This window comes from Chanos chanos, chromosome 2 (assembly GCF_902362185.1).
Source record: "Chanos chanos chromosome 2, fChaCha1.1, whole genome shotgun sequence".
Taxonomy (NCBI): domain Eukaryota; kingdom Metazoa; phylum Chordata; class Actinopteri; order Gonorynchiformes; family Chanidae; genus Chanos; species Chanos chanos.
In genome coordinates, this window is record NC_044496.1 from 42,145,516 (window position 1) to 42,158,756 (window position 13,241).

At 38.7% G+C, this 13,241-nt stretch overlaps 1 protein-coding gene across 1 annotated transcript in view; it reads left to right on the top strand.

Moving 5' to 3' along the window:
* The first annotated feature begins 636 nt into the window (after window positions 1-636).
* il17rel (interleukin 17 receptor E-like) overlaps window positions 637-13,241 on the top strand; it is a 30,162-nt gene continuing 17,557 nt past the window's right edge. Inside the window, exons 1-14 of the mRNA XM_030765352.1 lie at window positions 637-738; window positions 2,465-2,492; window positions 3,495-3,583; window positions 4,504-4,618; window positions 4,824-4,868; window positions 5,152-5,291; window positions 5,461-5,532; window positions 5,614-5,668; window positions 6,013-6,176; window positions 6,274-6,318; window positions 6,635-6,692; window positions 6,849-6,955; window positions 8,115-8,180; window positions 8,560-8,617. Of these exons, the coding sequence (XP_030621212.1) occupies window positions 637-738; window positions 2,465-2,492; window positions 3,495-3,583; window positions 4,504-4,618; window positions 4,824-4,868; window positions 5,152-5,291; window positions 5,461-5,532; window positions 5,614-5,668; window positions 6,013-6,176; window positions 6,274-6,318; window positions 6,635-6,692; window positions 6,849-6,955; window positions 8,115-8,180; window positions 8,560-8,617 (1,144 nt within the window). The remainder of the gene's footprint in view (window positions 739-2,464; window positions 2,493-3,494; window positions 3,584-4,503; window positions 4,619-4,823; window positions 4,869-5,151; window positions 5,292-5,460; window positions 5,533-5,613; window positions 5,669-6,012; window positions 6,177-6,273; window positions 6,319-6,634; window positions 6,693-6,848; window positions 6,956-8,114; window positions 8,181-8,559; window positions 8,618-13,241) is intronic.

Consider the following 13,241-nt stretch of genomic DNA (forward strand, 5'->3'; position numbering starts at 1 on the left):
AATTGTGGAGTACAGTTCAAAAACAAAAACAGTCATTTTTACCTCATCACACACTGGAAAAATCTAGTGCTACCATAGAACTGTACGTTGTCTGTGGGCATGCTTTATAAAAGTATTATACATAAACAAGATTAATGTGTGTTCCTCAGACATATTTTGTGAAACTGGTTGAAGCAAAGTATAGTCTTCCAAAAATATATACTTAAATTCAAATAAAGACGTTTTCCAGAGAAGTTTAGGAGTACGAGAAAGTTCACAGATGGAAAATCCCAAATCTTAGGTGGGTTTTCAAATGTACTTACCCACTCAGCCACCCACTGAATTTTTGTCCTTGATTGCCCTCTGTTGTTCAAATGACTGAACTGCTTCAGAGAAACCTTAACAGCCATTAACAGAGTCAGAAGGCGGGCTATGACAGTGGCTCTGAGAATGGGAGAGAGGGCGAGAGAGAGACAAGTAGATACAAACAGAAATTAGTTACAGGGTCGCAAGGGGCGGGAATAGTCATTTCGGATTAGACTGATTTCCAGTATGTAAGATGAGCAGAGTGCATTCTGTGCTGACTAAACCAGAAAGCCTTTCAGACAGCATCAACTTCCTCTACTGTTTCTGCTCTGCAACTACACAGGAATCAGGATGAGTTTTGCTCTAGCTCTTCTCCTCAGTTTCATCCCTGTGGTTCTGGTTCAGAATAGCAGTATCCAGAGGATCCAACAGTGTGGATCACACTGCACTCAGGTACAGAATTATTCAAGATGTTGTGATTGTTTTAAATCTATAGAGGGAGAAAGAGAGAGAGATATTTTTTTTTAATCTTTTTTGATCTGTTTGGTTCATGTTATTTTTTTCTGAGTAGTGTTACAGAAGATGTTTCTGAACATGCTGGTAGTAGGTGTAACAGTAATTATAATGTGAAGAATGTTATTTGGTATAAACAGTAATATGAATAGGAAAGGGAATAGTAGTTGTAATTTGTTAACACTGTCATATTTTGAACATTATTTCCTTCTGGCTGAAAGTGAAGAGTAAAAGGAGAGAGTAGCTCTTGTCTATTTTAGTGCTAACTATTATTGAAATATCTGACACTGACCTGTGTGACCGGTTAAATAGAATGCAGCTGAAGGAGTTACACTTATAACTTCAATGGATTATTTTTAATAAATAAAACTACTGAGACCAAGAGGTTTAGGAGCAGCAGAAAGAGAGCATGAGTCATCTCACAAGTACTGTCACCAGAGAAAATGCAACATGACTGCTATTGTGTAATAAGGATTTGCCAGCTGTTTCAGAACAAATATTACGCCAGCAAGGCTCTACAAATGATTATACGAGTTCTCGGAACAGACAGGGTTAAAATAAATGACAAGCAGAGCGTTCATAAGGTTACACAGGTGGATCTGGAACAGAATATCAGTGGAGGTGCAGGTGAAGCAAGCCAAGTTCCAGTTCATTGCTCTCCCTGTTAACTGAACAACACAGCTTAACATCAATTTCAAAAGAGAACATTAACATAATGTCCACACTTGACTGTCTCAAAAAAAATCAGCTGATCTGTACATCCATCGGGTTTAAGCAGTAACTGTATTAGTAAGAGTGGTAAACACATTTCTTGGAAGCTAGTCTTACATTTTGGTCAACTCATGACTAAAATGTAGTATCCTCTGTGTTTAGACAGATCAGACATGAGGTTAAAAAAAAGGATAACTTTTTTAGAGCTGTTTAAACCAACAGAATTGGAAATGGTGGCATGGTCTCTTCTGATACTTTGAAATTCCCTGAAGAAAGTAAATGAAGACTGCCTTTTAACTGACCATTCTATGTGTGCAGCCCAGTGGGGATTAATTTATCGCCAATCTATTATCTCACATAGAAAATGGCCATCAGCTTAGTGCTTCTGTTTCAGAGCACAGTTTTAAAACCCCAAGCTGCAAACTGATGTTTGGAAATAGATATCCAGTGTTTTCCATTTTATGCATTTCATCTTGTTTCTCATGCATCACACGGTAAACTGACAAACTCTACACTCAAAATAGCTCTAATAGCCTTATCATTACTAGCATTAGTAGCATAAAAGGCCTCTGTCATAGACTCCTGTTTACAGCACTGTATTTTTTTGTAACTGTTACCACTACTTTTGTAGGTTCCCAAGGATACCTTGGATAGCACATTTTTTTTGTAGTTTATGAGAAGACTGCATCAGATAAGGTCTTAAGGAAGGAAGTAACCTCAGCGCAAAGCATCCATGAAATCAGTATGCAATGTCAGACTGTCAGCCCTTATAGTAAAGTAACCAGGAACTAGCCTGTTTAATCAGTGATGGGAATTCCCTACCTTCACTCCCTACTTCGCCTAATTTCCTTTAGTAGCTAGTCGCTCGCTCCACCATAACAATGTTTTTGCCTTGACTTAGTATTAACTGCAGTGTTGTGTAATAGTTAATGTCTCTCTGGTGTCTGTCAAACAGGGGCTGCGCTGCACATCAGGACCTCACAGTAAGTGACTGTTTTAGGTTCTACTTTAGGACCATCTTCAACTGATTGTTCTCTCTCTCTCTCTCTCTCTCTCTCTCTCTCTCTCTCTCTCTCTTTCTTTCTTTTTCTTATGCACACATACACACATAAAAAAAATATGTTTTTGTCTTATTAGATCCAGTTTGATGAGTTTCTACGATGCAATAATAAATGAACCAACTTGGCAAACAATAGTTAAGCGGCAATGTGTAATGTTAAAAAGCTGTTTCCAAATTAGAGGAGTCTCACATGCCCGGGCACAGTTATAACACATCAACTTTCCCCAGTATTTGCATAATCCACAGAAGTGTTAATATAAATCAGGATTAGGAAATAAAATACAGTTCTGAACATAAATGAAATCTGCACTGTCTCCCATGTGATGCATTGTTGTTGTCAGCAGTGTGCAAGTGCAGTAATTTTAACCCTGAGGGCTCTAGTGATGGACAGGACAACTTTGTTTAACCTGTCTCTTTTCGCAGTTTAAAAAATTGATGTGTTTAAATTTAAAATGGCATAGGAGAATTTTTAATCAGCTCACACATTTTATAAATTGTTTCATTATAACCACCCCCACCCAACACAATACAATACAATATAATGGGGTTTTTTCTCAGCTCACTTATCTCCAAGCCACAGGTTTGATTCAGTCTGCATATCACTAGTAGTTCTTCATGAGTGTCAACAATTCTGAAATAAATAGGTAACTTTATACAGGAAGACATCTGAAAACTTACTGTGTGTCTGTTCTTTCACCATGAGAAGTGATCTAGGTTATTTGTTGAGACCAGACAAATGATTACATTCAAACATCAAAACTCTGTGGATCTTTGGGAAAAGATGGTCTGCATGAAGGCATGTTTATGCTTGATATGTTTTTATGTTTTATTAAACACTAGGCACTAGTTAAAGACAGAGTTAAAGCAGCCTGGCTCCACTGGCTGTGTATGAATCTTTTGTATGTTCTGTTCCTTGTATGTGCAGTGTCCTTTGGCAAATGTAGACACATGCCTGCTCTTAACACCAGCTCTGTTTTCCATAACGTGACTTTGGCCACCGTGATGAAATGTGATGTGAGGGAGAAGTGCTCACTCCATCTAAAAGTGGCAGCAGAAGTGACTCTAACAGGTATGTACGTCGTTCAAACAGAGCACAAAATTACAGTCAGAAAGAATACTATGAAGCAGGAGAGTTTTCTGTCAGGATCATTGTTGGGTGATGAAAGCTGAATTGACAGACATGAGGATCATCTCCCTTTGTGGAGAACAGGAATGAATTACAGAAAAAATATCTGCCACCTGCTTATACAGCCTATGAATCTAAGCCACTCACGCCAGAGCAGTCTTTCTGTGTGTGAGTCTGTGTGTGTGTGTGTGTGTGTGTGTGCACGTGTGTGTGTGTGTGTGTGTGTGTGTGTGTGTGTGTGTGTGCGTGGGTGTGTGGGTGCATGGTTGCATGCCTGTGTGTTTCCTCTGTCTGGTGTCTGTGTTTGTTTGTTTTGTTTTTTTTTTTATTTTGTTTTATGTTGTTCCATTCCAGAGCATTTCCGTGGATTATCAATTTGTTCTCACTCGGCTGGTATGTTGGAACACTGTCGTGTTGTCAGATTTCCCCGGAGCGGCAGGGAAAAGCTGTTCCAAAAACAGGTTATGAAAGATTGTGTGTCTCTTATGCACTCACTTTGCATCTTGAAACAATGACAGCTAAACCATTCCTTCTTCCTTAGTTCGACACATACTGTCTGAACTAAAGGAAGAGAAAGTTTCCCTGGAATCTGTCCCAACTGCATTTAATACAGTACCAAACATACTAACATATGCAAAGCTAAGTATGCAAAGTTAAAGGCTTATCTGAGGCTTAGCTCTTCCTCTACAGAAATGTTCTGTTGAATTGAAATGTTTAAAGGTGATGGTAAAATGGACATTTTGATGTTGTTTAAATTTTCATTTTATCATTTGTATCTGTGTGCCATGCCCTTGCTTTGTCTCTGCAGATTGGGGTTCAGGATGACTGCTTTTCAGTGAAGGCTGGTCAGGATGTGTATGTTACAATGAAAACTGTCCCCCGGTACTGTGAGGCAGTTTGGTCACAGACATACACCGTTCAAGGTACAGCCTTGACAATACACTTGAATGGGTGAATGTATGTGTGTATGTGTGTGTGTCTGTTTTATATAAGTATGTTTGTGAGTGTACATTTGTGTTACTGCTTACATGCTTATGAGTTGAAGTTTGTATGAACTCCCTCATACCGGTTGTCAATTCTGACATTTATAATGTTTTTTGTGTTTTATTTTTCCTTGTTTTATTCAAGATTGCACTCATGAAGACTTGAGGCACGCCATTACAGAATGCCTCAGTAAGTTTCTCGGAAAAACTATTCTTGTAAGCACGAGCCTCCTCTGTGTTTCACTCTCATCAGGTCAATCTGTGCTCCGCCAGACAAAATATGTACATCCGTAATACCATGTTTCACTCAGAAATCTTGAAAAAAGAAAAAGTTGCTTACAGTTTACATTTTTTTTCTGTAGAGTGTATTAAGTCTGTGGCTGAAAATGGTCTTGAGTTTATGATGTGAAAACGTTGTGCGTTTTTAACAGAGGTGCATTATAAAACCGTGTTTTATACATTTGCCTTCGCAGCTGGGAAGTTGGAGTATGCTGTAGACTTTGTGAGGAAAGAGCTGAGTGTGAGAGTGGTGGATATGCCAGGGGGTGCAAACTACCACCTTAGACTCTGCTACAAGGACTCCATCTGCAGAGGAACAGGGACTCACTCACTGGTGAGGACAAAACACCACTTGAGAAAGATTGTGTTTATTTCAGGTTTATTGAAGGTCATATTTGTGGATGTTGTACAAGTTGGCTGTCAAATGATGTGGTACCTTTCTCCCCCATCCCCCCACCCCGCATGTGTGTGTGCGTACGCGGGTATTCTGTGCCCTACTCTAGATCACACAGCAAGACCGTGGTAAAAGTGTCACATTTCAGTACTCCAGACTACTGCCGTGCTTGTGTATTGAGGTACCAAACATTCATCACACCACATTCAGACCTTTCTGATGAATTGTTAGCATTTAACTGTCGGCATGGATGTGTTCTCAGGGTTGGCCCGCGTGGGAGGACGCGCGAAGAGCTCAGGTCTGCCCCTTTAAAAACTGTGAGTAAGCTTCCAAAAGTCTTTTCCTGATGGTTATTAATGAACCCAAATTTTTGTGTGTGAAAAATATATATATCGAAATATTCTTACTGCTGTGTAGTTACACTAATAAAATATTGCAGACGTGTTAACACATTTATAAATCCCTAAAAATATTCCATCACTCTGTCTTTAATTAACTCTGATTTACATTCCACCTGTTAGGTGTGACAGGTATAGCAAGTTGTCAAGTGACATTTGTTAGGATGCAAAATGAAAGTAAGATTCCTCGGAGGCGTGACAGAGAAGCTCTGATGAGGTCAGCAGCTGAGTATGATGTGCTCTCACATGTTCACTCTCCTCAGACACAGAGGAGATGTGGTCTGGTGTGACCTTTGACCCTCACAAGGAGGCATTGTCATGGGAACCAAAGTGTCCTATGCTTACAGTTGTAACTCTTTGTTACAAAGTTGGAGATCATGTCTGTCTGGACTTGGGTAACACATCAATCACCTCTGACAGAGAAACAGTAGGTTCTCACTTCTAGTTGTGACATCACGCCCTGAATCTGGTCTTTGCAGTAAGGAAATATCACAGTGTTTTTGTTGTTTTTGATTTTGCCTCAGGTAATATTTGCTAAAGTGGATCCACACCCTAAACTATGTATGAAGGTAAGTGCCCGCTTGGGATGCACATGCACATAAGATCAAAAGATTTACAGAGCACAGAGCCAAAGGGGAGGAGATGATGAGGCTATGGCCATCTCTCTCTTGTTTTGCTCTGTGCCCCGTGCAGTTTAATTTAAAGTAAGCCTGAAATGAACTCTGTGCGACTCCAGGAAATTTACACATGAAAATCAACACTTGCAAATTTTCTGCTAATGCTCCCTTTCCTTTCATTCCTTTTCATCATTAACAGACTAATGTGGCCATTTGAGGGATGACATGGGTAATAATTTTGTGTGTGTGTGTGTGTTTGTGTGTGTAGTTCACCACAGAACATGGTTCATGGATAGATTGTCCCTTCATTAGTGGAAATTTCCCAGGTAATTCACCAGCTGAACTTGCAGACCAACTGATCAAGACCTCCAGAAAACTTGTTATTCTACAGATCCAAACTAATGTTTTTTTTTCCTCTGCTGAAAACCTTTGAAAATGGTATGAAAGTGGCTAATTTGTAATTTTGTTATTTTTGGATGCAGTATGGGAGGTGAAAATGGCATCCTACGGTGACGAGCAGAAAGCTGAGATAGTGTCCAGTGTCCGGGCAGACTTTCTCCTCACTCTGTGCCGTATGACTGAGCCGTCTGTTTGTCAGCTGGGAGGGAAAGGGTCTTCTTCAGCAATCTTTGTGGTTGGAAACCATAAGTAGCTTTTAGAATGTTCTTCTTTTCTTTTATTATACATATATTATATATAAAATGGTTCACCTCATTCAAGGTTCAGTTTGTACCTTGGTTTTTGGGTGGAGGTTTGGTTTGTATCACAGATCTTTGGGTTGAAATGATAGATCTATATATATGTGTGTGTGTGTGTGTGTGTTTGTAAAACATATATATAACATACATTAACGTGATATAAAGAAGTTTAATTTAATACAAACTACAAACAGCAGCAAAGCGCTTTGATGGAAGAAAACTAATATTAAATACCAATTCTTTTCGAGTGCTTCTTTTAGAAACGAGTGTAAAGAATCTGAACTTGAGTGCTAGTTATTTGAAGGCTCTTCTCCAGGACAGTGAGTGGAAGAAATCTAAACATCAGTGTCTTTTAAGGTTCTTCAACAAGAAAACGACTGCAAAAGCAGCGCATGATGACAGCATAATGATGTTGGACTGCTCTGACTTTTTCAGATCAATACACAGCTGTTTTGACATAAGGAAAACCCAGTTCCTGCTGCGAGAGGCCTAGAGATGATATGTGCCTGTCATACAGCAACATTCCAAACTGTAGAATTAAATGACTGCATATTTCTTATGGCATCTTACAAACCTCAAATATTTCTGTAGTCTTTGTTTTTCTTAGAAATACTACAATGTAACTATCTTTGTAAATGAAGCCACCTTACCTGCTTGGTCATCTAGCCAGACACATTCAATTTTCGACCATTGCCAAGAACAACAAAGCATTTAGTAAATTTGTGACATGGGCAAGCTTAGCTCTGTTTGTCATATTGATATTTGCATTCTAGACTGAGCACTTCACCTTCCAGTTACATTCTTCAAACTCATCTCAGATGATAGAACTATTGTGACACATATAGATAACTGAAAGTAGGTCAAAAATAAGCACAACTTTTAAGTGCCACTTTACAATGGAGAGCAGCATGTCAGGTCCTGTGCAAACATAACATGCTTCAAGTAAAATTCCACAGAACAAAAACATCTTTCAGGAACAAAAGGAAGTATCTTTTGTTGTTCTCTGACATGCCAGCTCGAATTCCATCTTGTTTTCTCTCTTTCTCATAGGAGAAGATGAGGTCAACAGAAGTGAACTTATCGGGAAGTGTGTGTGAACCAAATATGTGTATTCAGGTAAGACAGCCAGGGAAAAACATCTATTGATGATGATCTCCTGGACCTTTAATACTCTACATTTATATGTCAATTTCTTTACATAATTTGTAATACTGATTATGGTTTGACAGAAGTCTTGTTGAGGAAACGTGTTGATTATTTTCTAGTGAACGTGTGAGATATGAATGTACGATTATGTAGAGTTTTATATAGTTTTGACAGGAACGTGAGTTTATATTGGCACCTGTTTTTGTGCATGTCTCTCTTGAGGAATGAATTGAGTGCTGTGAGGGTTTCACGTTGCTTACATGCACTGATACCCCAGCCACAGCACAGAAAACTCAAGGTACTCAAAACTGTTGTAAGAAATTGAACGAGACATGAACTCTCTTACCAGGTGAGGAGGATGGATGTGCAGTTTTCATTGCCTCATCTTCAGTGTCATTTCCAGTGCTGTGAGTACGCTTCCACAATGTGACACAAACCTAGTGCCATTTTTAATGATTTGTATTATTTTCAGTGACACCAACATATTGATTGTTGTGTATTCATTAACGCACAGCAGGGTTTGTATGCTTTACATCAAATGTTCCAACTAAACTGTTTCCTCTCTTGAGGATCCAATTCAGTTTTATATCATTTTATTGCTTTTGTTATACTAGCAGCTTTAGGGAACATTGCACAGATGCTACGATATATAGAAGCAATGTTTATTTATTTATTTATTTTATTTAACTATTTTATTGATTTATTTTATTTCTTTAATTTTTAGTTTTAGTGGCTTTAGTGAGGATTGCAGCCTGAGTACTTTAACATACTTTTACTGAGTACAAACATAAGAGACAGAGACAGAGCCCTCTGTCACACATAATATTATGTTATGTTTGTAAATTGTCTGTGTTGTTTGTAAAGTGTGTGTCAAGATAGATGATGTTTTGCCTACTGCAAACCAAATCGACCTACAGGTACAAATAAAGTAACCTGTACCTGAACATGAACCTGAGAGAATAAGGGGCCCCAGGTCCCCAGTTGGCATGGTGAATGTGGCCTTTGGCTATAATGGGAGGAAACCTTGAGAACAGACTTGAAGAGACTTGAAAGAGGGAGTCTTTCTCAGAGTATAGAGGAAGAGTTAATCAAGGACAGTTTAGCAGGAGTTAATTAAAGAATGGAGTATGGATAGAGGAGTCTGTAGTCAGCACAAGACGGTCGACTTGAGGGCAGATGGGCAGATAGGAAGGCACAGTCAAAGAAGTGCTCTAGGGCCTTCGCTGATGGTTTGACACCCTGTATTTTGCCAGTATGTCATCCATGCCGAGGCCTCTGGGAATTTATCCCAGGTGTTGGTATAAGAAAAAGAATGGGAATTAGTGCTGATGTAGAGAATGTCTAATGATAGAGATGCTGGTGCAGTAGATGGTTGAAATCAAATGTTTTTTTGTTTTTTTTCATATTTCATATTCATATTAATCATATCTTAGGGCCAGTCCCATTGAAAGTCATGAGTGAAAGGGCCAAGTGAGTTTCATGCCCAACCACACAGCTTGGAGGATGTTGAGGTCTTTTCTTCCAACAGCTGTTCCATGTCTATCTCCAGTGTGGTGCTTACTGTTTATTATAAATCCCATTATTGATGACAATCCTTGGAAACAGTTACACATTCCAGGTACACAAAGCAGCACAGTTGGCATGTGAAAGTTTTTATGAAAAAAACAAAACAAAACAATAACAACAACTCTGATTTGAGGCTTAAATGTTATGTGCTCAGTGCCAACTCTTCCTTGTTTTTGAATTTTATTTTAGTGTGGTGGGACCACTTAGCACCCTTTCCTCTTTTTCCAACCCACTGTGTCAGGATGAGGAGGAGAGGGAATGGAGAGATAGGATATTTGTCCTTCATGTTGCAGCACCCCTAGAGGAATTTGGGTTTAAATGCTTTGCTCAGGAGTTCATTAGAATCAGTAGCTATCCTGTCAGTATCCCTGTCTGGGTTTTGAACTGGCAACCCTCGGGTTCCTTGTGTGGAGCCCCAACCCACTAAATCGTAACACCACTTCAGACGATACATTGCAGTTACCAACCAAAGTTTGCATGATAAAAACATTAATATGACAAATTCTGGAGGATGAGCTGACCATTAAAATGATATTGAGTTCCACCAGATGGCACTGTAACGCACAGCCTCAGATAATTTCTCTTTACAATTTTATCATTTTGACACATTCACTCAAAGGAGGAGTGTAATTTATTGGATGGCATATCCAACCCATGGGCTGTATGTTGTGTACACCTGATTTATATAAATAGAAACTAAAATGTTATTGGATATGTCTGTATGGGAGCAGGAACAGTGTATGGCAGGTTATCATGTAGGGCAGCATATCAACGGGGAGTTCAGAGGAGATGTCAGGACTGCCTTTTCCAGGTGATGTCATTACTTAGGGTCTTTAGTAAGGGTCATGAAAAGGAAGAGCATGGATACATCTGCAACCTCGGGCACTTCTCCCTAGCAAGGAGTGAGAGGAAACCATCAAAACAAAACAAACAAACAAATAAACCAAGCAACTGTATAAGAAAGGAAAGCTGTGTGAAATCAAGTCCAGCAGTCTGAGCTGTGATGGCATCATTTGGGGTAGACTGAATGACTTTATGACATTTACCTTGACTGAATGATGTTTTGGTACACTGGTATCAACACATTTGCTTTGATGCTAGCTATATATTCTTAGAATGATCTGAAATATTTGTGTATCAGTAAGTGTTTCAGTCAGTAAAAAGCTTATTGGCAGTGAGTGTATGATTTTAGCAAGATTTAATCCACCACTTGAGTGGCCAGAACCATGAGGTCACCTGGCCCGGTGTGAGCTGTGTTCTTGTGTGGAGGTGAACACTATTTGTCCACAGGCTATAAGTCTGATTATACCGAAAAGAGTGTTCGGTTTCACTGCAGAGAGTAGATCAAAGAGTGCTGTGCTTTCATCCTGAAGCATAGGACATGCTGTGACGGTTTTTCTTTATTACTGCGATCAAATGAATGAAACTGAAGCTCAGTCAGTCACCACCCAAACCTTAACAAGGAAAACACCTGTAATAAGAACAGCTTCAGCAAGGGCAAAGTTTCTTGTTGCATTCACAGCCACATTTTTATAAAACAGTAAATAAGTAACATCTGTTCAGGGTAGGTAACAAGTATGATCACAGTCCAAAAGCACTGCAAATGTTGCAAGGAGAAAATTGTTTTCAGTGTCCTTTAGATTCCCAGTATGAACTTTAGTTTAGACTTTGCTGCATGTGCAAGTTAATACATGCAGTCAAAGTGATGTGCTAAGAGTTGACAGTTGGCATTCCTGATAAATGATGTAGATTTCATTGTACGCTTCTCAAATTATCTTTTGATATATAGTGTTGTGAAAATAGTGGATAAGCTTGAACAGGTTTGTACAAAGAGTTGTGTCTGTATCTCCATGTTTAACTCTTCAAAAACCAAACCTGTGACAGAACATCCCATTTTTTTTCTGACCGAACCACACAATTCTGTCAACAAGGTAGCATTTTTCTTATTATTACAATTTGCAAGTTGTAAAGATCCCAACACTGTCAAAGCTGAAATCACTTGTCTTTACCTTTTCACAAAACAATTGCAATATTGTATGCTAATGAGATAATGATTAATGACATTCTCTTTTTTCAATGTTACTGTTTCACTCATTTTCATCAGTATTTGGTCATTTGAATCACAGTTGCGGTCAGTCTATGCAACAACAAAAAAAAGATTCTTTAACTTGTTGAGTATGAGGAGTGTACACAATGAAGAGAAACATGGAAATATTCTACATTTACTCATGGGACCATTGTACAAAGGTGCTTACTACACCATTTAGCTGTCTGATTAGGGAACCTCTAACATACATTAGAAAACTATTGGCTTGTTTTTCCATTGTGCAGCAATGTTTAGTTGAATATCATGAGGCTAAAAACATTTTCTTTGTTGATTTACCACACAGCTAACCACAACTCTCTTGAGTGGAGCACGCACAAGTGGGAAGTTGAGAAGACAGTACTGGCAGCCATTGTTCTGCTAGTAGCACTCATTATATCTTTTCTGATTTGGAAAATCACACTGAGAGGTAAATTCCAAGATGACTGAGTTATTTAATTTCTGCATAACCGAAATTGTTGAAGATGTTTGAATATCTTTGTTGTTCTGAACCCAGATGTCCACATTTTAAAACTAAACTAAATTTAAGACTACAACAGTCGACATTTTGGGGAACACTACCTCCCTGACTCCTTCACAAAAACTAATGAGACATATTTCGTATAAATGTTTGTGGTTACTGTATCTGAAGGATACACAAAGAGAAGGTACAATAACGTCAGGATGGTGTTCGTGTGGATGCTGTACTTTAACATTAATACATACTGTCAAATGCAATGTCTTGCTTGTATTGTAACGGATGTTTTCACAGTGATGATATTATAAAATTAAATTCTGTAAGCATAAATATCTTGACAATGTACGCTGCTTTAGTCTAATTAAATATAGCTATGCTTGATTCAATTCACAAACCTTGTGGCTCAAGCTTTTTCTGTCACTCTCTGTTGTTTGTCGTGTTTAGTCTGCAGATGGAGACACAAACAGAAGAGTTTGGATGACAAGAACCATGCAAACCATGGGACATCAGGTATGAGAGAGAGAGAGAGGTGAGAAAACATTTCTATGACACTCAGTTGTCAAGTTAGCTCTGAAATCTGATCTAACTCTTCATTATCTTCCGTGTTAACTCTGCCAGGGACCGTGAATCTGATACACACGCTGCATACTGAATGAGGATGTGGATACTGGCCCTTATCCAACACTGAGCAGATGCTGGCTGATCTGAGTGTGTATCTATTAGAATATGTTTGGCACTAGAGGCTTAGAGACAAGGCAGAAGCTCTCAACCCTCGACCACTGATTGTGTCTAGATATAATCTATATATATATAGTACTTAATCATAATCAAGAATATTATGTTTTTGATTCCTTTACTTTTTTTGACTTAAGCTACTGTTGGCTATTGTTGATGTAAGCATTGG